The sequence below is a fragment of the Carcharodon carcharias genome, chromosome 8 (assembly GCF_017639515.1).
Source record: "Carcharodon carcharias isolate sCarCar2 chromosome 8, sCarCar2.pri, whole genome shotgun sequence".
NCBI classification, from domain to species: Eukaryota; Metazoa; Chordata; class Chondrichthyes; order Lamniformes; family Lamnidae; genus Carcharodon; species Carcharodon carcharias.
In genome coordinates, this window is record NC_054474.1 from 148,047,258 (window position 1) to 148,071,238 (window position 23,981).

The 23,981-nt window shown below is 45.6% G+C and overlaps 1 protein-coding gene across 5 annotated transcripts; it reads right to left on the reverse strand.

Moving 5' to 3' along the window:
- Positions 1–524: 524 nt before the first annotated feature.
- Positions 525–23,831, reverse strand: inpp5e (inositol polyphosphate-5-phosphatase E). 5 transcript variants are annotated; one of them, XM_041194236.1, is made up of 12 exons: positions 23,646–23,830; positions 15,349–15,485; positions 12,278–13,356; positions 11,481–11,604; positions 10,695–10,789; positions 6,428–6,552; positions 6,207–6,326; positions 4,697–4,804; positions 2,925–3,086; positions 2,501–2,616; positions 1,358–1,494; positions 525–1,181 (listed from the first exon to the last, which is right to left on the reverse strand). In XM_041194236.1, the coding sequence occupies exons 3-12, from the start codon at positions 13,117–13,119 to the stop codon at positions 1,052–1,054; spliced, it is 1,959 nt and encodes a 652-aa protein (XP_041050170.1). In that variant the 5' UTR covers positions 13,120–13,356; positions 15,349–15,485; positions 23,646–23,830; the 3' UTR covers positions 525–1,051. The 5 variants fall into 5 exon arrangements, 4 of the variants coding, with proteins under 4 accessions (XP_041050170.1, XP_041050172.1, XP_041050171.1 ...); XM_041194238.1 differs by lacking the exon at positions 23,646–23,830 and adding an exon at positions 15,591–15,609; XM_041194237.1 differs by lacking the exon at positions 15,349–15,485.
- Positions 23,832–23,981: the final 150 nt, after the last annotated feature.

A 23,981-nucleotide genomic window follows, 5' to 3' on the forward strand; every position in this document is an offset into this window, starting at 1 on the left:
CTGGCAGCATCTTTGGGGAAACAGAGTTAACGTTTCGAGTTAAATATGACTTCAGTGCTCAGAACAAGAGTCATAAGGACTCAAAACATTAACCCTTTTCTCTCTCCACAGATGCTGCCAAACCTGCTGAGTGTTTCCAGCACTTTGCTTTTATTTCAGATTTCCAGTATCTGTGGTATTTTGCATTTATAACCATGTGTGAATGTTGGGTGAGCCCACAATCTGGCTGTGATATCCCTTAGAGTTCAGTGTCCTGCTGATGCTCCCCTCCAAGGCTTGCACTTGAAGAATGTACCCCAGTGAGAGTGTGTGTGTGTGAGAAACGTACCCCAGTGAGTCAGTGTGTGTGAGACACGTACCCCAGTGAGTCAGTGTGTGTGGGACACGTACCCCAGTGAGTCAGTGTGTGTGGGACACGTACCCCAGTGAGTCAGTGTGTGTGGGACACGTACCCCAGTGAGAGTCAATGTGTGTGGGACCCGTACCCCAGTGAGAGTCAGTGTGTGTGGGACCCGTACCCCAGTGAGAGTCAGTATGTGTGGGACCCTTAACGCAGTGAGAGTCAGTGTGTGTGGGACCCGTACCCCAGTGAGAGTCAGTGTGTGTGGGACCCTTACCGCAGTGAGAGTCAGTGTGTGTGGGTCCCATCTTCAGGAGGGTGGGGAGCTCAGTGAAAAAAAATTTATAAACAATTTTCTTAAGGTCCAAGTTGCTCACAACATTGTGGCAGCCTGTTTAAAAAAAAATGAATAGACATTTTCCAATGTCTTCTAAATACTGAATATTACAAAACATAATTATAAAACAACAATAATAGTGAATTAATATGCACACTGTTGCTCTTTATAAGTGGGTACATGGCACCCTACCTTTCCCATAGTTTCCTTTGAAAACACCTTGGCATGGTACCTGTGAGTGACTCAGGAGCCTCGCTCCTGTGTGAGGGCCAGACCTGTGATCAGCACCCTCTGTGCAGTCTGTTTTTGTGTCTGGTCCACTGCTGCAGGAATCGGATAGATTAAGGAAACTCCCCATTTATCTCTGAGTTGAGTCAGGACACGCTGCAGATTATACTGTTCTTCTGGTTCCAGAAAGCTCTTCTCTTCTGCTCCCTCAGGAACCGTCTTTTTATTCCCTCTTTGTAGATATCTCTGTAAAACTGACCGGCACACAATGGGATGCTGAAGGAGCAAAACAGACAGAAATTTAATACACAAACATCTCCCCATCCTGATATCCAGTTCTATTTAATTCACATTCCCCAAAATCCAATGCACAGGAGGATCCCACAGAGTGCGATCATCAGCAGGACAGGGGAGAGACAGAGTGGAGAGAAATAAAAAAAGCGATTACTCACTTATCTCTTCCGGGTCTGAGCCTGACTTGAAAGTAGCTGTACACTGGCCTATGATCTGACGTTTTGATTGAAGTGCAGCTACCATATTTAAGCACAAAGATGTCACCTTTCTGCCGGCTTTTGTATATAATGCGGTCCTGCAGGATAAGATGGGTAAGTGATCTGTGTCTGTTACGTGCTTCCCGCAGAAACTATATCAAACTGCAGAACACATGGCTCAATGAGTGGCACTCATGCTTCTCAAGTCAGAAGATCATAGGTTCACTCTTGGGATTTGAGCCCACGGTCCAGGCCAACAGTCCCAGTACAGTACTGAGGGAGTGCTGAACCATTGGAGGTGCAACTTTTCGAATGAGGCATTAAACCAAAGCCCCTCTGGGTTGGATGTAAAAGATCCTACGGTGCTACTGCAAGAAGAGCAGGGGCGTTTTCCTTCCTGTTCTGGCCAATATTTATCCCTCTACCAACATCACAAAACATTACCTGATTACTAACACACCACTGTACGAGGAGCCTTGCTCTGTGAAAAGTGACTGCTGTGTTTCTTATAACTGACTACACTTCAATCATACTTCATCGGCTGTGAAATGCTTTTTGCCATTCTGAGGTTGTTGAAGGTGCTATAGGTATGTATGTCCTTTACTTTCCTTCAACCCTACTTCCCTGCTGTCTCACTCTGTGACAGAGTGATCCAATTAGTCCCACTCCCTGCCCCCCTGCCCTGCTCTTACCCCACAGTCCTGTAAATTTTCCTTTTTCAAGTATTTATCCGATTCCCTTTTGAAAGTTCCCATTGAATCAGTTTCCAAAGCCTTTTCAGGCAGCACCTTCCAGATCACGACAAATCTTTGCTTAAATAAAATTCATCTGCCCCTCTGGTTCTTTTACCAATTACCTTCAATCTGTGTCCCTCTGGTTACTGACACCCCCTGCCACTGGAAACAGTTTCTCCTTATTTACTCTATCAAAAATATTCATATCTTTTAAACTTCCTCTTCTCTGCTCGTCTCTCCATTAGATAGTCACCCGATCAATAAAATAAATCCTGGATGGTTCTGGAGAAGGGAAGACTGATTAAAGAAGAGCTGTAGTAAGGAGGAGTACCAGGTAACCCTGCAGAATCAACGTACGACGCTTCTTTACCGTGTAGGAGGGAGTCCTTTTTTTGGCACTGCTGTCGTAAACATCACATCCAATGTCAAACTTGTAGGTTGGTAGAAAACTTATTTCTGCTTCCTTGAAGCCTTTAAAAATGGACCCTGATGAAGAAGGACAAAACAAGTGAGCTGTGGAAAGGTTTAACGTTCTCAGTCCATACACCAAGTGTAGACAGTGTATAAGCAACAATAGGATCTGCAGCTGTCAACACCCATCGCCTCACCTCAAACATAAAAGACAATCCAGTTACCGAGTGTTGGTTACCATGGAACCTGTACCCCAGTGAGAGTCAGTGTGTGTGGGACTCGTACCCCAGTGAGAGTCAGTGTGTATGGGACCTGTATCTGAGGCTGATCCTTGCCCCACTCGCCAGCCCTGGTGGTTGGAAAGTTCACAGACTCATTCCTACCCTCCTGCAGTTTCTTGGTTAGCTCATCATAATGCAGAATGGAGCGGAGACTGTCCTCAATGTTGCTGTGCAGGAGCTCATCAATCACTGCACGCTTCACATCCAGACGGAAGTTAAAGTCACCGAACCAGAACACCTCGTCAAATCGGGTTGTCACATCATCTACAACAGGAAAAGCACATTAGAAAAATAACCGATTTTACCTCATCCCTCCCTCCATCCTTCCCCCTCTCTGTGTGCAAGGTGTGGAGGTTTGCTGGAGTACAGAGTCCCCCATGGTGTGGAGGCTTGCTGAGTACAGAGTCTGCTATGGCTCTGTGGTAAAATGCTCATTCCTGACTCAGGAGGCAGTGACATGGGCCACACTCCAGGTCCACACTGGTACTCCAGTGTAGTACTAACTGTTCTCCATTTGTAGCTTTCAAATAAGGCATTAAACAGGTGTGTGTGAATATTCTACAGCCACAGTTCCTGGAAAACCAGTGGAGTGTTCTCTGGTGTTCCAACATTTCTACACCGACCAACACCACTGATTATTTTGGTCATTCCACTACCCTTTGCTGTTTGTGATATCTAGCTGTGCAAAACCTGTTGCATTTCTCTGCATCACAGCAGTGACTGCACTTCAAAAAGTAATATATGGAGCATGAAGAGCTGTGGGACTTGTGGAGGATGTGAAAGCTGTGACATTAATGCAGGCTTTTTCTCAAAGTCGCACAGGTGCCGTAACTACACCAGAGACTTCAGCGGTTCAAGAAGGCAGCTAACCACCACGTTCTCAAGAGCAATTAGGAATGGGCAATAAATGCTGGCCTAGCCATCGACGCCCACATCCCATAAAATTTTTAAAAAGGTGCGACCCACGTCCAGCCATGGGCGATGGTCCAATTCTCCATGTCTGAGCTTTTACAGGCAGGGATCAGCTGTGTGTGGGTCAGAAGTCGAGCTCCAATTCTCCCACCCTGCTCACAAAATCAACTATCAGCAAGCTACACACTGAGCCCTATTCATCTACACATGCAATCTTTCCAATAGAATCCCCACTATGAGTGAAATTTTATCTGATTTTTGTTCCTATGAAGCACCTTCAGATGTTTTACTCTGTTAAAGGTGCTATATAAATGCAAATTGTTGAAAGGGCTATCTGAAGCAGAAGCAGGAACACTGGCTGACTTTCCACTCCTCTCTGACTTCAGAAAATAAAAAGGAGCTGGGTAGAATAGAGCTGGAGTCGGAAAGGGAGAGACATGCTCCTGGACTACATTCCATGTTTGTATATCCTCTTCAGTCTCCAGTGAGCCCAGCACATGCTACCCATCATCTATTTACAAGGATGATAACTGAATGGAGAGGTTATACCCATCAGGAAAGAGTGAACAGGCAGGGCTGGGGGGGTGATCCTGATTATGGAAGGGTTTGATAGGGTAGACATAGAGATGTTTCAACTTGTGGGGGAGACCAAGACTAGGTACCATGACAATATAACAGTTACGAATAAATGCAATAGGGAATTCAGGAGAAACTTTTTTACCCAGAGAGTGGTGAGTAGGTGGAATTCAAAGGGTGTAGTTGAGACATTTAATTTAGAGGTTTATGATGGAAAAAGGAATGAAAGAATATGGTGATGGTGTGAGATTAAGTAGGATGAGAAGAGGTTCACGTGCAGCGTAAATACTAGCGTGAACTAGTTGGGCTGAATTCTGTAGATTCTCTATAGTATGCAGCTCAGGCAACAGAATCAGTCCAGTGTGCCTTTAATCGTAGGTACTCACAGGGGTCGGATCTGTAGACATTGGTGTCAGGGACGACCCTTGGCAGTGCCAGGGCTTCTATTATTTTATTATAGTCCAGCATCCTCTCGTAAACCTTCCCTTGTCCAGCTGAACGAGAGAGAGAGAGAGAGATCAAAGTGAGAACTGGACCCCATCATCCCCAGCATATCACAAAACACATTTTCATTTATACTAACTAACCCCCATTCTTCAGCCAAATTTTAACAAAGCATTTTAAAGTGACAAAGGATTTTGCAAAGGCATACTTTTTTCTTGGGTGTTAGCTATGGCTCAGTGTGTATTCCTCTCGACTCAATCAGAATCAGAATGTAATAAGTTTGAGCCTCACTCCAGAGGTATGAGCACATAATCAAGGTCAGTACTCCCGGTGGAATACCGAGGGAGTGCTGCACTGTCGGAGGGTCAGTACTGAAGGAGCGCTGCACTGTCAGAGGGTCAGTAATGAGGAAGCACCTCACTGTCAGAGGGACTATATTTCAGATGAGATGTTAAACCCATCTGCCCTCTCAGGTGGATGTAAATAATTGCATAGCCATTATTTCAAAAAAGTGTAAGGGAATTCTCGCCAGTTTGCTGGCCAATATTGATCTTTTAATCACAGAACAGTTACAGTACAGAAGGTCATTCGACCCATCTTGTCTGCGCTGGCTCTCCAAAAGAGCAACTTACCTTGTGCCATTCCCCCGCCTACTCCCTGTAACTCTACACATTTTTCCTTTTCAGATAATGATCCAATTCCCTTTCAAAAGCCTCGATTGAATCTGCCTCCACCACGTTCTCAGGCAGTATGTTCCAGATCCTAACCACTCTCTGTATGTAAAGAGTTTTTCCTCATGTTTCCATTGGTCCTTTTGGCAATTAACCTAAATCCGTGCCCTCTCCTTCTCGATCCTTCCACCAATGAGAACAGTTTCTCCGTATCTACTCTGTCCAGACCCCTCATGATTTTGCACACCTCTTTCAAATCTCTTCTTAATCTTCTCTTCTCCCAACTTCTCCAATCTATCTATGTAACTGATGTTCATTCCTGGAACCATTTCCTCAATAACATCACTAAAGCAGTCGATCACTTTGCTGTTTATGGGATCTTGCTACACCACATGGACTGCACCACCGCCCTCTGAAGGGCAATAAATGCTGGCCTAGCCAGCAACGCCCACATCCCGCATAAAAAAAAACAAACCGGTTGCTGCGTTTCCTGTATTACAACAGTAACCACACTTCAAAAAGTACTTCATTGTCCAGGACATTGTACAAGCACTATATAAGTGCAAGTCTGTTTTTCCAATTAGACAGTGAAGAAGAGCCATCAACTCTGACTCAACGATCTACCTCTCTCTTTGGCCCTCTTAAAAAGCCTATTTTAAACACACAATCCTAGTGCCACTTCACTCTGACTGTATTCTTTTCCTTTGCTCTCTAACTTTGCAATGAGGCTAACCCTCAGCCTGGGTTTACAATCAGGAGAAAATGATTCTGGAAAACTTACAGGTAAAGTGAGAAGTAATGAAGAGGAAGGATGTCCCAAAAAATGTGAATGAGATTGCTACAGCTCCCTTGGTCTTGATCTGGGAGACGATACGAGTTGTCACGGTTGCTTGTTCTACCTCTGAGGGAGGGACACAAGGCATATTCAGTAAATCCTCAAACCCAAAAATCTCCATTTATTGAATAGCTGATGGGACTGGCCTGCAATCCCACAGCACCCACCTGAGCAGAACCAGATGAGGTCTCTCCTGATGAACAGAGAGAGCTGGAGGACTCCATGTGCTGCAGAATACAGCAACACAAAGTGAGGCCCTAGGGTCTCCTGTAAGCGGATCTCCCATTCTCTCCTGCAGAAACACAAAAGCAGGTCATTCAGGGTGTGGCTCTGGAACACAGCAGCTCAAAGACAAGAATGCTGAAACCCAGCAGCGAGTACAATTTGCAGCTCAACGAGGTAAACCACTGAGCCAGAATGGGCCCACTACCAGTTGAGTTTGATCCCATCACCAGGAATCTGCTGAAACTGCTGGTCCCAGCCAAGGCTATGGGTGGGGGGCACGGCAGTCACTGCTCCTATAGTTGGTGTTGGAACTGTTCTGGTCGGGGTTGCACGAACTGGCAAGGTTGTTGACCCTATCCAGCGATTGATGCTGGAGAGTGTACTTGGCGAGGAGCAGATCTAGAACTGGAGGGAGGGATGGAGGAAGAGATACAGAGAGAGAAAGAAAAGAGAACTCCCCATCACTTCTAATTAGTAGCTGTAGGATATTTTATATCTGCCTGTGAGTGCAGGCAGTGTCTTGGTTTGTTTCATATGTCAGCACCTCTTGAGTCATCAATCACTGTCACACTGTCTGGTGTCACATATGAAGGATGGGTTGAAAACTAAGAGCCCCAAAGACTGTTCATTGGAAAGGAAGGGGAGGATTTTGGTGGGGGGGGGGGGGGGGGGGGGGGGGGGGGGGGGGGGTGGTAAAAGATGTCATGCCAAGAAGGCATGAAAGAATAAAAGAATCTAAAAGAAATTTGTTTCTCTTCCATATTTTCTTGTTTAAATTGTTTTTTTTTAAATGGACAACGTATTGATAAAATGGCCACAGCTGGTCAAATGCTGGTAGTTCTGGAAAATTCTGAGCAATTCCAATGGACAAAGGCTAACGCATCACACTCCTGGAATGTGACACCCCTTTGCATTGTACGAACATTCCAGCCAAGCCAACACAAAGGGTTGAAGGGTCATGAGGACTCGAAACGTCAACTCTTTTCTTCTCCGCCGATGCTGCCAGACCTGCTGAGTTTTTTCAGGTAATTCTGTTTTTGTGTTGTAAGCCAACACAAAGGACTAGTAGACAAGACGTCTGCCTCAGCCAGCTCTGGACAAAGGCAGAGCTTTGGTGACTCTTAATCTCTTAACGTTGTGCTATGGGTTCCACAGTGGCCTGCTCAAAATACAATGGGTTTTAACAAGCAGGCCTTAAAGTACATCAGCTGAATAGCTTGATATGAAACCACCCTGTCACATGGCCAGGACTTGAGCTGTTTTGAAGTGCTTTAATTAAACAGCTTTCAGCTTCCATCTTCAGTTGCAGTTTAACCTCAGAAGAGAAGACCGGACTCCAGGCTAGCAGCCTGCCTCTGTCATAAAAGCAAAATACTGGAGATGCTGGAAATCTGAAATAAAAACAGAAAATGCTGGAAAAAACCAGTAGGTCTGGCAGCATCTGTGGAGAGAGAAACAGGGTTAAAGTTCCGAGTCTATATGACTTCTTCAGAGCTAAAGAGAAGTAGAAACATGATGGATTTTATACTGTTTAAGAGGGGGTGGAGCAGGTGGAATGGCGTCATTCCGCAGGGATCGTTCCCTCCGGGATACCCTGGTCCACTCCTCCATCACCCCCTACACCTCAACCCCCTCCCACAGCACCTTCCCATGCAACCGCAGAAGGTGCAACACCTGCTCCTTTACTTCCCCTCTCCTCACTCTCCAAGGGCCCAAACACTCTTTTCAAGTGAAGCAGCATTTCACTTGCACTTCCCTCAATTTAGTCTACTACATTCATTGCTCCCAATGCGGTTTCCTCTACATTGGAGAGACCAAACGCAGACTGGGTGACCGCTTTGCAGAACACCTTTGGTCTGTCCGCAAGCATTACCCAGACCTCCCTGTCACTTGCCATTTCAACACTCCACCCTGCTGTCATGCCCACATGTCCGTCCTTGGCTTGCTGCATTGTTCCAGTGAAGCTCAATGCAAACTGGAAGAACAGCACCTCATCTTCCAACTAGGCACTTTACAGCCTTCTGGACTGAATATTGAGTTCAATAATTTTAGATCATGAACTCTCTCCTACATCCCCACCCCCTTTCTGAACCCCCCTTTTTTCCCAATAATTTATATAGATTTTTCTTTTCCCACCTATTTCCATTATTTTTAAATGTATTTCCATCCATTGTTTTATCTCTACCTTTTAGCCTTTTTCGATTCCTTCACCCCACCCCACCCCAACTAGGGCTATCTGTACCTTGCTTGTCCTGCTTTCTACCCTTAATTAGCACATTCCTTAGATAATATCACCACCTTCAACACCTCTTTGTCCTTTTGTCTGTGACATCTTTTGGTTATCTCCACCTATCACTGGCTCTCTATCCAACTCTACTTGCCCCACCCCCCCCCCCCACCCCTCAAACCAGCTTATATTTCACCTCTCTTCTATTTTTACTTAGTTCTGTTGAAGGGTCATTCGGACCCGAAACGTTAACTGTGTTTCTTTCCGCAGATGCTGCTAGACCTGCTGAGTTTTTCCAGGTATTTTTGTTTTTGTTTTAAAATTGCCTGGCCCTCATGTATATTTTTTTTTTACTGGAACATATGAACTTCTGTACCCGTGCCTACTACAAAACTGATGCATCTCTACATGCTTCTCCCATTGTGAAAGTCAGCGCAACTCGAAAAGTAAATCACCCAGTATCAGCTTCAGTTAGCTAACCTCTCTGAAGGAATATACCATTGGACTTTTGATTCTGGACTCAGGTGAAACAATAATTCTTACTTTGTCTGTGGCCTTTGCCCTGTATCTCTTTCTTTCCCTTATCCCTCTTTTATTGTGTGAATTGTCACAACTCACTGGGGATAGTGCCCTGTAATATGAAGCCCCACTGCTCCCCGAACCATGACAAATGTGAAAAGTTTGACCAAACCACCAGATTGCCCCAATTCTACCTAACTGTTTAATTTAGGTTAACAGAATACGAGCACCAAGTTTGTAAACTTAATAAGTAAATAACTGTTTATTGAACAAATTGTCTTTAACTAGTGGCAAAAGAAAGAAATATGAACTGCTAATTTCTAACTCTATAACCTAAACTCTATCCCATCTTAAATCCCTATACATCTACATTTAAGACACACAAAAACATGGATTTTAAGGATGGGATAAAACAGTTCAATAGCACCAATTCCGGAGTACAGGATTCAATGGGTTGATTTTAATCGATGTCTTCCAAATTCCTTTCAGTTCTTGTTGATGACACGAGGTGGTCTTCCAGCACTTTCAGTATTTAGTTCACTGGTTGAGCACTTGCCTTATAATGCCTCGAACAGTGATTTTCCCCTTTGCCTCTTGACAGGGGTTTTCAGAGAGATAGCAGGTTATAGAGATATGAGAAGAAAAAGCTAGCTTGCTATTGTTATAGAATTACTGGAATCTTCCACACACAGGAGAAAGAGGTTTTAGGTCTTGTCCCTTTCCGGCCAGGAGCTATTCAGCTGCACTGCTTCTCACACAAAACCTGGTCAGGAGCCAATTAAAACATTGTTGCCAGGCAGCTCCCTTGGTCCAGGACTCCTTTTCAGCACCATCCTGTCATTTATGGCACACTCTGTTCCAGGACTACAACATTGTATATATCTCTCATCCTGTTCCAACGGACATGTCTTTCAACCTGCAACCATTGTAATTCCAATCCACAGTTTGACAGAAAATAAAAAGATAAAAGCAAAATACTACGGATGCTGGAAATCTGAAACAAAAACAGAAAATGCTGGAAAACCTCAGCAGATCTAGCAGCATCTGTGGAGAGAGAAACAGAGCCAATGTTTCACATCCATATGACCCTTCAGAGCTTATATAAATAAAAAGATATGTTTCTTTCCGAATGTACTAGGGTTACATAGTGACACCCCTCCCTGCATTTTGAAATGTGTGTAAAAATAAACTAACTCTCTGATTTTACCCCATCTCGAGTTTGCTGTGGGGTTATTAATAGATGATTGGATCACTCCAAAACTGAAGGTTTGGGTAAAATACACCACCACTTATAAAGGGGGAAATCAAAAATCAAAAGAATACCTTTCTGTTTACTGAGGGGTGGTGAGAGGAGAAATCAGGGCTGTTCTAAATTAAACCCTCTCCTGTCTGTAACAAAGAGAAGAAATGAGAAGTAGCCAGATATTAGATCAGGTTCATTTCTGACGTTGAGGAACTGTTACCTGTCTGGGATTCCTTCCTGAGTACCAATGACATACAAGTCTTGAATATATTGAGCGTCACAGGGCAAGAGAAGGTCATCCAGTTTATCCGGGAGCTGTAGTGGGAGAGTAGATGCAGAACCGATTACAACAAGCACACTCCAGAAGCAAAACCTGATCAGATTAAACGATTGAGGCAACCTTGGACAGGCATGATGGTTACATATCCCTCAAGGCGAGCTGGAGGTGTAGAGGCATTACAAAGGAGGAGAAAATCCTAGATTCCACCTAGGGCATGTGAACTGAGTTCATTAATCTCAATCGAAACAGGAGTAGGCAATAATTTGCATTTCTATAGCACCATTCATGACTGAGATATCCCAAAGTGCTTCATAACCAATGAAATACTTTTTGATGTATTCTCCTATGCAATGGCCACACACATACAATTCCAACTGGGATTGAGGGTGTAAAGCAGAGGCTCACTAGAGAGCATTCAGCAGCAGGAAGACTGACTGCTTTACTCATCCCATACTCTGGGGTGCCAAGGACAACCTCAGCCACTGGCGAGACCAGCACAGACCCGAGATCAGACCTGAGTGCTCTAACCTATACAGCTCAGCAACTCACCATCTTGACGAACTAAGGCATCAGTGGGGACACAGAGACCTCACCACACAGCCACACTCCCACAGAGCTCAGTGGCCAGCTCTGTAACCACACTGACCAGTCTTACCACTATTCTGTATCGTGGGAACAAGTCAAGATGAAGGTTCCTCTTCCCGAAAGGTCTCAGCTCTTACTCACCTTCTGGCCTTGCATGTTCCAGGTGGTGATAAACACTCGGACTCTTCGGTCAGGAAAATAACGATCCAATTCACTGGCTCCCAGCAGAGCTCCACTGGCTAGGAGACTACCCTCCAGATAACTCCTGTAGAGACACAGCTATGTCTTAAAATCCAGACACAGGGCTACGATTGCTGCAGCTTCTGTGTCACTATTTCAGTCTCTCCTGCTCCCCTCAGCTCCTATAAATCTATTCTATACATCGTTCCTCCTCCACAAGACTTCTCTGTTTGACTCCAATGCCTCTCACACACCTGTCTCCCACCCACTTCCCAGGAGCCCAATAGAATGCAGCTGCTCACCTCCCTCAATCTTCCTGTCATTCTGCGACTGGAAAAATACAAAACCTAAATTTGGCATTACACAGCCACAGCCAAACTCACCTCACTTTGCCCCATACTTTCAAACTCGGTGTCCTGCAGTGTGCGAGTGCCCCGCCACCTGGGTTTCTCAATTTAAACATCTCACTCAAGTAGGAATGGGATCAAAGAATGGGCAGGCACCTCGAACAGTGACAGTCTCTGGGAGAACCGTAGCACAAGGCCCAGGACATGAGAGAAGTTCAGGGTAGTGTGACAGGAGGCAGGGCCCCCAGCTCATTGGGCAGCACTCCGTCCATTAGCTGGGATTTGAATCAATGAGTTCCTGACTCAGAAGCAAGAGACAGCTACTCACTGAGCTGAAGCTCACACTTTGGATCCTGCAGTCAGTTCACAGCTAAGAGGATTTAATACATTAATTTTCAGTCGTTCCCTTACCTGTTCCGAAGATCCTCTGAGCGGACGGGAAATAGGACACTACTCGAAGAACTCATGGAGAATGGGGATCGGTTGTCTTCAATTCCATGGGGCTGGATGAGGATATTGGTGTGCTGACTTGACTCCCCTCTCTGAGTCACGTGAGTGTAATCCACAAAATCTGGGTCGATCCGATTACTGATCCTTAGTGCTGTTGAGTCCAGGTTAATGTCCATTGGAGGGAGGGGCTTGGTGGGCACCACAGGAGGCAGCTTCCGATAGGCTGAGGGCACTGTTTTAATATCAGGGTAGTCATTCCTGGGCTGGAAGTCTGGGCAGGTAGGACCGTTACGATACTCTGCTGTGCTGCCGGCTGACTCGCTGGTGTCACACTCTCGCAAACTACTGCTGCTGCTGCTGCTGCTGCTGGGCAGAGTCCTCTGGGGAACCACTATGGACCTGCCCTGAAGACACTGCATGGGGGAGCCTGAGAGGTCACCACCATACAAGGAACCGCAGGATGAGTCAGTGTCCACAGGCTCAGATGAGCTCTCCTCACTGCTCCTGCCCCTCGTTCTGCGGCCGGCCACTCTGCCTTCCACTGAATGCAGGCACTGCAACTTGCCCTGCCGGGATGGCTTGGGTCTTGCCGGTGGTCTTGGCACCAATGCCGGCTGCAGCCCTTGGACCCCATGGCCCAACTCCTCGGGGGGGTATTTCCAAGTGTCGCTGAGGAACCGTGTGGATTCCTCCTGGTTCCTCAGTTGGTCTCTTCCAGCCTCATGACCTCTCTGCTGTCTGCTGCCCGTACCGGAGTCCAGGTTCCAGGCACCGCCGGCTGGCAGGTTGGTCTGATCACTCATTCTTGGCCAACTGCCACTTTAGATGGCAAGCGAAACATGTGCAGTCGGGAGTGATCCATCTTTAACAACTGTGGAAAAGTCCTTAAAAGCGTCCGATTCCCATCACCAGTGACCCACCAAACAGACTGCCTCATCCTTTCACTTTTGCAGAGAAAAAGAGGAACCAGTAACGTAAATAGGTGGAATCGGCCCTGATTGATATCTCAAAGCTCCAATGGAGAGGACATAAGGCAACACCTGCAAGAAAACCATCAAAACTGAGTGTGAGAAAACCTGGAATGGACAGCATTAAATTCAAACAAGTGAAGCTTTAAACGAACAGACATCTTCCTGAATTGGCACCACCACTACCACTGAACTATGTTTAACACCTCAGTGAATGGATTGAGTAATTCCCAACAATTAGGCCATGGTGGCATAATGGTTACGTTACTGCACTAGTAATCCAGATGCCTGGACTAATGATCTTGATATGCAAGTTCAAATGCCACCACGGCAGCTGGGAGAATGTTATTTCGATAAATATTGAATTAAAAAATTTAGCATCAGTAATGGTGACCAGGAAACTATTGGATTGTTATAATAACCCATCTGTTCATTAATGTCCTTTAGGGAAGGAAATCTGTTGTCTTTACCCAGTCTGGCCGATATTTGATTCCAGACCTACAGTAATGTGGTTGACTCTGAAGTGGCCTAGTAAGCTATTCAGTACGTCATAGCGTCATAGAAGTCTACAGCACAGAAAAAGGCTCTTTGGCCTATCAAGTCTGCGCTGGTCAAACAAGTACCTAACTATTCTAATCTCATTTTCCAGCACTAGGCCCATAGCGTCGTGTGCCATGGCATCGCAAGTGCACATCTAAATATTTCTTAAGTGTTATGAGGGTTTCTGCCTCTACCACCCTTTCAGGCAGTGAGTTCCAGATTTCCACCACCCTCTGGGTGAAAAAATTCTTCCTCACATTCCCTTTAAACCTCCTGCCCCTTACCTTAAATCTATGACCCCCTGGTTATTGATCCCTCCACCAAGGGGAAAAGTTCCTTCCTGTCTACCCTATCCATGCCCCTCATAATTTTGTATACCTCAATCATGTCCCCCCTCAATCTCCTCTGCTCCAAGGAAAATAACCCCAGTCTATCCAATCTCTCCTCATAACTAAAACTCTCTAGACCAGGCAACATCCTGGTAAATCTCCTCTGCACTCTCTCTAGTGCAATCACATCTTTCCTATAATGCTGATTCCAGAACTGCATACAATATTGTAGCTGTGGCTTAACCAGCATTTTATACAGTTCCAGCTCTTATATTCTATGCCTTGGCTAATTAAGACAAGTATCCCATATGCCTTCTTAACCACCTTGTCTACCTGTCCTGCTACCTTAAGGGACCGGTGGACAAGCACACCAAGGGCCCTCTGATCCTCGGTACTTCCCAGGGTCCTACCATTCACCGTGTATTCCCGTGCCTTGTTTGTCCTGCCCAAGGGCATCACCTTACCCTTAACCAGATTAAATTCCATTTGCTACTGATCAGCCTATCTGACCAGCTCGTCTATATCCTCCTGTAATCTAAGGCTATCCTCCTCACTACTTACCACCCCAATTTTCGTATCATCTGTGAACTTATCGATCAAATACAAGTTGTATTCACCTGCTCAAGGGCAATTAGGAATGAGTAATAAATGATGGTCTTGTCAGCAATGCTCACATCCCATGAATGAATTTAAAAAACTGTAGCCAGGGAAAGACAATGCAAAACCTGCCGAATACTGAGAATGCTGCAATTAGATTTATTGCATGTGCAGAGATCTGTACCAGTTTAATCAAAGTATTTTGTAAAAAGAATTTTAACTCTTTGGAAAAATTATGGCAACTTGAAAGTGAGTGGCAAATAACAGGCAAGGGATCAGTCAGTAATTTTTTTATGTTTGTGCGATTTCAGGTATATCCCCCATTGAGTTGCCCTTTAGGTCTGGTAACTGAAACTAAGCAACCAGCCACCAGGAGGCAGTGCTAGTCACCTGGTGCAATGCTCTGCTCCAATTCCAATCATGCCTGCTGAGATATAGACAATCCAGCAATCACTGACTCCGTGAGACTCCCCAGCTTCCCAATGGGTCATTTACATTCACTACACTCTAACATGTCGCTACTCCACCACTTCAGAGGATGTGCCCTCTTGCTGGCAGGACTAATGCCACAAGAACTGTCTCTGATTCCCAGACGCACCTCTTGGCATCCTTGCGGTACCTCCATGGTGACAGCAGACCTAACCAAAGGTCATCCAGCCAGCACCTTACACATTGCTGTGAAAGTTACTGGGGTGCCGTGTTTCTAGTTTCAGCTGTTTCAGGATCACAGGATGTCTGGAGAGCAAGAGATAAGATTAATCAGGATTCAGAGGAGATTGATGCAAAAAAGAATCGGAGGGGAGATTGTACCATCTACAAAATGCATTGCAGTTAACTCACCAAGGCTCCTTAGACAGCACCTTCCAAAACCGCGACCTTTACCACCTAGAAGGACAAGGGCAGCAGATAGATGGGAACACCACCACCTGGAAATTCCCCTCCAAGCCACTCACCATCCTGACTTGGAAATATATCGCTGTTCCTTCACTGTCGCTAGGTCAAAATCCTGGAACACCCTCCCACATGGACTAAAGTGGTTCAAGAAAGTGACTCACCACCACCTTCTCAAAGGACAACTGGGGATGGGCAATAAATCTGGCCTTCCATGCAACACCCACATCCTGGGAATGGATAACAAAATGAGGAGACCCTATTGTAGACAAGGAGAGATCTGATTTTTTAAAAACTCATTGAGTTGCTGCAATCTGGAAGGCGCTGCCTGAAAGGGCAGTGGAAGCAGATTCAATAGTAACCTTTGAAAGGGAATTGGATAAATACCTAAGAACATAAGAAATAGGAGGAGTAGAGCACACGGCCAGACGAACCTGCTCCACCATTCAATACCATCATGGCTGATACCCTGCCCGCTCCCCATATCCCTTAATTCCCTGAGAGACCAAAACTCTGTCCATCCCAGCCTTAAATGTATTCAATGATGGAACATCCACAACTCTCTAGAGTTCCAAAGATTCAAAGTCCTTTGAGTGAAGAAATTTCTCCTCATCTCAGTCCTAAATGATCAGTCCCTTATCCTGAGACTTTGTGCTTTTGTTCTATATTTCCCAGCCAGAAGAAACAAGGTCTCAATGTCTACCTTGTCAAACCCCTTCATAATCTTGAATTTTTCAATGAGATCATCTCTTATTCTTCTAAGCTTCAGAGAATATAGACTCAATTTACTCAGCCTCTCATCCCAATTTAGTGAACCTTTGCTGTACCACCCCAATGCAAGTATATTCTTTCTTAAATGTGGAGACCAAAACTGCACAAGGTATTTCCGATGCAGTCTCACCCAAACCCTGTACAACTGTAGCAAGACTTCTTAATTCTTGTATTCCAATCCCCTTGTAATAAAGGCCAACATGCCATTTGCTTTCCTAATTGCTTGTTGCACCTGTTTATTAACTTTATCCATTCGTGAACAAGCACACCCAAGACTCTTTGAATATCAACACTTACAAGTTTCTCACCTTTTAAAAAATATTCTATTTTTCTATTCTTAGGACCAAAGTGAATAACTTCACTCTACCCTACATTATACTCCATCTGCCATCTTGTTGCCCACTCACTTAACCTGTCGATATCTCTTCGTAGTCTCTCTGCGTCCTCCCCACAGCTCAACTTCCCACCTAGCTTTTTACTGTCAGCAACTTGAAGGGGAAAAAAATTTACAGGAGTTTTTGGAAAGATTAGGAGCAGTGGAATTAATTGGTTCTTTAAAAGATGCAGCACAGACACAATGGGCTGAATGGTCTCTAAATCATTCTATGGCTTTTAGTTGATAGTTTAAAGAGAAAATAAGAATGACTCATTTTTACAGCACCTTTCATGACCTCATGACATCAGAAAGTGCTTTACAGCGAATGAAAACATGTGTACCTATCTACATGTCTGTCTGCTTGCATGCTTGTCTACATACATGTTACCTGGTTCAGTGGGATGCTGTTCAGTCAAACTGCCTGCAGCTGCTCGCTGTCTAACATCACACATGAAAGATGTAGATTCCACCTAGAGAACTTGTCAGCTCGTTAGAGGGGGAAGGGGGGAAGAGAGAGAGAGAGAGAGAAAGCTGGTCAAACACAACACTGTGCCATTGCTCACCTCAAGTGCAGCATAGTGAACTCCCAGGAGAGCTGTTCAGATCAACCAGTCAGGGAGAAAGGAACAAATTCCTCTTGTTGCTGATGGAAGGTTTATGTGAACCCCATAGCGGTGGTAACCTTGTCCTGTCCACAACCACCTTTCACTTTATATCCCAGCTCAGATCAGGTTTCCAGTTGGAGCTCATTACACCACACTTACAGCAAAGCCACCATGCAGCAGAGGAAGGGATTGGCCTAAATAGCCAAGTGGTTATGGTACTGGGTTTGTAACCCCAAGATCAAGAGTTCAAATCTCACAATGGCAAAACTATGAAAACCTACCATTGCGGCCGGCAGAAAAATCATTCTTTGGGGCTTGGCCTAAATAGCTAAGTGGTTATGGTACTGGGTTTGTAACCCTAAGCTCAAGAATTCAAATCTCACAATGGCAAACTATGAAACAACGTAACTTCATCTGAATAAGAACAGATGGAAACATGTTTAAAGCTTGGCCTAAATAGCCAAGTGGTTATGGTACTGGGTTTGTAACCCCAAGATCAAGAGTTCAAATCTCACAATGGCAAACTATGAAACAATGTAACTTCATCGGAAACAGGTTTACTCAAAAGAGTATCAAGAGTTCAAATCTCACAATGGCAAACTATAAACAATGCAGCAGAGGAACATGATTCCCATCACTGCATTACTAAGGGTAACCTGTTCAGTTAGCCCTAGATTATTACCTTGTTAAATGCCAACTGGCATTGAGCCTGAACCTTATAACTGTGGAACTAAGTGTCAATTAATTTTGAAGTGTGATTGGATGTGGGTTTAATTTGAACTTGGCTGCTCACTACTGTGCTCACAGTGAAATACTTTGTTCCCCCACTCAATGTTGAGCAGTCTCTAGGGGCAGGATTTGATACAGTAAATAGAGAGATACTATTTCCTCTGGTGGGGGAATCCAGAACATAGAGGCAGAACCTTACAATTAGAGCCAGACCTTCCAGGGGTGATGTTAGGAAGCACTTCTTCACACAAAGGGGAGTGGAAATCTGAAACTCTCTTCCCTAAAAAGCTATACTAGCCACAGTATTTATATGGCTGGTCCAGTTCAGTTTCTGGTCAATGGTAACCCCCAGGATGTTTGATTGTGGGGGATTCAGCAATGGTAATGCCATTGAATGTCAAAAGGAGATGGTTGGATTCTCTCGTGTTGGAGATGGTCATTGCCTGACATTTGTGTGGCGCGAATGTTACTTTCCACTTGTCAGCACGAGGCTGGATGTTGTCCAGGTCTTGCTGCATGCGTAAACAGATTGCTTCAGTATCTATGGCCTGAATGGTACCAAGCATTGTGCAATCACCAGTGAACATCCTCACTTCTGACCTTAGATAGAGGCAAGGTCATTGATGAAGCAGCTGAAGATGGTTGGGCCAAGGACACTACCCTGAGGAATTCCTGCAGTGATGTCCTGGAACTGAGAGGACTGACCTCCAACAACCACACCCATCTTCCTTTGTGATAGGTATGAGTGGAGAGATTTCCCCCTAACTCTAGTTTTGCTAGGGCTCCTTGAGGCTCAGGTCAAAGGCTACCTTGATGTCATGGGCAGTCACTCTCACCTCTGGAATTTCAGCTCTTTTGTCCATTTTTGGACGAAGGCCATGATGAAGTCTGGAGCCAAGTGATCCTGGTGGAACCTAAACGGAGTGTCATATTCAAATTGGCAAGAACTAGGGACTGTCAGTCTTCATTGAATACACAAGGAAAAATATTGTAATGTGTAGAACAATGGAGAGGTTTAATGAGTGCAGACACTGGCCCCTCCTCAAGCCTTCAGCTGGGAGACAGATCCTTACCCAGTGCCTGGGACACTTTGGTCAGCTCTGAACTTGACTATCCCAGTACTCTCCTGGCCGGCCTCCCATTCTTTATCTTTTGTGAACGAACTCATCTGAAACTCTATTGCCCATAACCTAACTCACCCTCAAGAAGCCCTCATTTCTCCCACTCTGGCCTGTGTACATCCCTGCTCCCTTTATCATCCCATTGATGGCTGTGCCTTCAGTCAGTTAGGCTCCACGCTAAACGCCTCCTTTACAAAAAGCACATCTTAAAACCTAACACTCTCATTCCTCTGCATACCTGTCTCTGGTTTACTCCCTATTTTTTCCATAGGTTCCTCTGAAGAGTCTTGGGATATTTGGGTATGCTGAAGAGCTTGCATTTATATAGCATCTTTAACATATACAGTGGTCAGCAAGGGGGCTGGAGTTGGTGTTTTGGGGACAGACTTTGGCTAACAATGGTTTCAATCTTCCCAATATTCAATGATCCCCCACACCCCAAGTTGTCAACCACAGTGAACCATGATTTATCAGTCAAATAATCAGCAGTCTGATCTTAGACACCCACCTTTGCAGTTGCTCATTGGGCAAATATGGCGAAGTGCCGACACACCAGACAGCAGCTCTCACCCTTGGATCCCTGCTGGCCCAGCTGTTCTCCAAAATGGCTGCTGACCCATGGGGTGACCAGTGGGCTACAGTCAACCTCCAAGTACCAAGGCAAGAAACAGTCCCAGGAGGTTTTCACACCCAATCATTGCAGAAAGTCATTGTGTCTTGCTCCAATAAGGAGTGAATGAATCACTCCCAGTACCCCATTGAGGTGAAACAGTCACCAGCCAGACTCTCACAGGGAATGGCCACTGGGCAAGAATCCCCGGCCTCAGAAACTCTGCTCCCTGTCTCGCTTACACCAACTCATCAGTGCTTGCAGAATTCTGAATCTTGGTCCCAGCTCCTGCACAGATACCACCTCTGCACTTCAACCCAGTCTCTGAGGACATGGGGACAGATCATAAGCAGCTGCCACCAAGACTAAAGGCTCTTCATACCTCCAACTGGTGAGCAGTGCACCAGGTGCTCCTCATTCAACATATAGTAATATTGGACAGACTGATCCTGTGAGGCAACAGAGAAACAACTTGCATTTCTATAACACCTTTCACCACCTCAGACATCCCAAAGTGCTTTACAGCCAATGATCTCTTTTAAAGTGTAAGCACTTGCACAGTTGCCAATTTGTGCACAGTAAGATTCCACAAACAGGATTTTGATAATTGCTAGATAAACTGTTTTTGTGATGTTGATTGAGGGATAAAAATTGACCAGGAGACCAAGGAGATCTCTCAAGCTCTTTGAAATAGTAGCTGTGGGATCTTGTCCACCTGAGGGGACAGATGGACCTCAGTTTAATGTCTCACCCGAAAGACAGCCCCAATTTAAATCACAAGCTGCCAGCTACTACTACTTCTCCAACTGGTGACCCTTCCAGTTCCAAAGGCCCATTGTACTTCAGCTACAAGGTCACTCTTTAATTTGACAGCCTGGGTACAGACTACCAGCAAGCTGCTTGGCTGTAGGGAGCATCACAGCTGACCCTGAGACTTCCCCTGACCTCCCTCAAATCCTAGCAGGAGTCACTGGGTAATGATCAATAGCAAGAGCTCTGGCTGACGATGCCTGGATCGTTGAGGCTATTACTACTCGTAGCTAGTAGCCTTTACTAAAACCCGCTTTCATAGCCATATTTCCTTCACATTCCTCAGATAATATCATCACCTTCAACACCTCTTTGTTCTTTTGTCTGTGACATCTTTTGGTTATCTCCACCTATCACTGGCCCTCTATCCAGCCCTACTTGTCCCACCCCCCCCCCTTAAACTAGCTTATATTTCACCTGTCTTCTATTTTTACTTAGTTCTGTTGAAGGGTCATTCGGACTCAAAACGTTAACTGTGTTCCTCTCCGCAGATGCTGCCAGACCTGCTGAATTTTTCCAGGTATTTTTGTTTTTGTTTTGGATTTCCAGCATCCGCAGTTTTTTGCTTTTATCTTAGTGTTATACTTTAGTTACTCATGGACAGAGGTCACTACAGTCATTTATTTCCTTGCTGTGGCACCCTGCTGTCTACCTGTTTATCTAAGAAAGCCTTTTGTTCCAGGACTGGCCCTATTTATACAGGTCAATTTAATTATTAACCCTTAACTCTGCAAGATGTCCAACAAACAACAGATATGCCTCACAAACATAAAGCTCCCACTATCTACGCTGTCCCCATCAAACACTCCCAGGACAGGTACAGCACGGGATTAGGTACAGTAAAGTTCCCTCTACACCATCCCCATCAAACACTCCCAGGACAGGTACAGCATGGGGTTAGAACAGAGTAAAGTTCCCTCCACACTGTTCCCATAAAACACATCCAGGACAGGTACCGCACTGAGTTAGATCAGAGTAAAGTTCCCTCCACACTGTCCCCATCAAACACTCACAGGACAGATAAAGCACTGGGTTAGATAGAGTAAAGTTCCTTCTACACTGTCCCCATCAAACACCTACAGGACAGGTACAGCACTGGGTTAGATACAGAGTAAAGTTCCTTCTACACTGTCCCCATCAAACACTCCCAGGACAGGTACAGCACTGGGTTAGACAGAGAGTAAAGTTCCCTCTACACTGTTCTCAACAACATGCCACAGAAGAGCACTCATTCCTACTCATGTGAAATATTCTTTTTTAATCACCCTGCAGAATCTGAGTAAGATTGCTTACTTCGTGCAAAACTGTGAGGAATGTCTGTACCTTGGATTCCTGCCATGAGGGGCTGAGTTTCAACAATCTCAAAGGCCACACTGACTTTCACTGCATTTCAAAGGCAGCTTGGAAATGATCAAGTATGACAATCTAGTTTATAATGGAATCGGTGGCGCTGATGGCCATTGAGTCATTACACTACAGAAGAGGCTAACTGGCCCACCCGTGCAGTATTTATTAATTATTGTACCGTAAAAATTCATGGCAAGGTTACATCAATATTTATGTAGCATATTTAATGCAGTGAAACATCCCAATGCACTTAACAGGAATGTTATCAGACTAAATTTGACACCGGACCACAAATGGAGATAGGAGCTGGACAGACAACCAAAAGCTTGATCAAAGAGATCGGTTTTAAGGAGCATCTTAAAGGAGAAGAGACGTAGAGAGGTGCAGGGCTTCAGAGAGAGAATAATAGAGTATAGAGTAATAGAGTATAGGGTCCAGGCAACCAATAGCATGGCCAACAGTTCAGTATTAAAATCAGGGATGCCTGAGATAATAGAATTGGAGGAACGCAGAGATCTCACAGGGTTGCAGGGCCTGGTGGATATTACAAAGATAGGAAGAGGCCACATAAACAAGTTTTTGGAACTCTCTTCCTCACAAAGTGGTGGAAGCAGAGTCTTTGAATATTTTTAAGGCTGAGGCAGATAGATTCTTGATAAGCAAGGGGGTGAAAGGTTATCGGGGGTAGGCAGGAATGAGGGGTTGAGGTTAAAATTAGATCAGCCATGACCTTACTGAATGGTGGAGAAGGTTTGAGGGGCCTACTCCAGCAGCTAATTCATGTGTTTGGAAGTTTGAGAATTTTCTCAATGAAACATAGTTTCTCAGTGTAGATCAGCAAGCAGAGGGGTGATAGTGGAACAGGATTTGCTGGGATAAAAACAAAAAAGGACTCGAAACATCAACTGTACTCTTTTCTGCCGATGCTGCCAGACCTGCTGAGTTTTTCCAGGTATTTGTTTCTGGTTTTGTTTAGGATTTGCTGGGAGTTAGGACACCCTCAGCAGAGTTTTGGATGAGCTGAGGGTGAATGATGGCTGGCTAGGAGTGTTTGAATAGCTGATAATGGAGTCAGCACAACTTATGCCGGTGGCAGCAGTGACTTTTACAGTGGCCACAGCTCAACAGGTGCAGCCCCAGCCCACAGTTCTCTCTTTACTGAGTGTTTGGAGCAATGAGCTATTCCACTGTGCAAAGCATCACAACTGAGCCTGGTCCTGGCTTTACCCTGTGATCAGGAGCAGGAACCCCAGCCTTGGTGCACTGAGGTCAATGTCAGCCCCCGTCTGTGCCCGGGGTCCTCCCAGCGTGACTCAGTACCACACAAATCAGGGCATCGGCCCGCAGCCCGGCCTTGCTCTACACCTTGAGGCACGGGGCGGGGACACAATGACCTCAGTACCCCCACGGGTGACCTTGTATGGGCGGTGGGGGGGGAAGGGGTGCGGAGAGTTGCGATGCCCCATACAGTCGAATACATGGCCCAGTCTCTTCCGTGTGGGAGCCGGAATCCGGCAGTGGCTGTCAGCTGGGAGCCGGGCGACTAAAACTATTCCAGGCCCTGGCTCGGGCTTCTCCCGGAACACAAACAGCCCCCGCGCTGGGGAACACACCGACCGCCCTCCCTCCGCTCACCTCACACCCGGGCCCCGCTGCCGGGCTCCCCGCTCCGCTACCGCACTCGCTCCCAGGCCCTGACGCCGGGGCCATGAAACCGCCTGAGGCCCTTAGCAACCGGCCCAAAGCACGGGGGCAACGCCAGACACAGTGCATTTCGGGAAGCAGGAGGATTCATCCCAGCCATTAGTCACAATGCATGGAGGAGGAGTCATCCCAGAAAAAGAGCACGCGCGCGCCCACCCCCCCCCCCCAGCGATCGTATTGCATGTAGGGATATAGGAGGACTCCATTTCGCCCAGATTACAATGCATGCTGGGAATTTGGATGTCTCCTCCCATGAAGTTTAAAAAT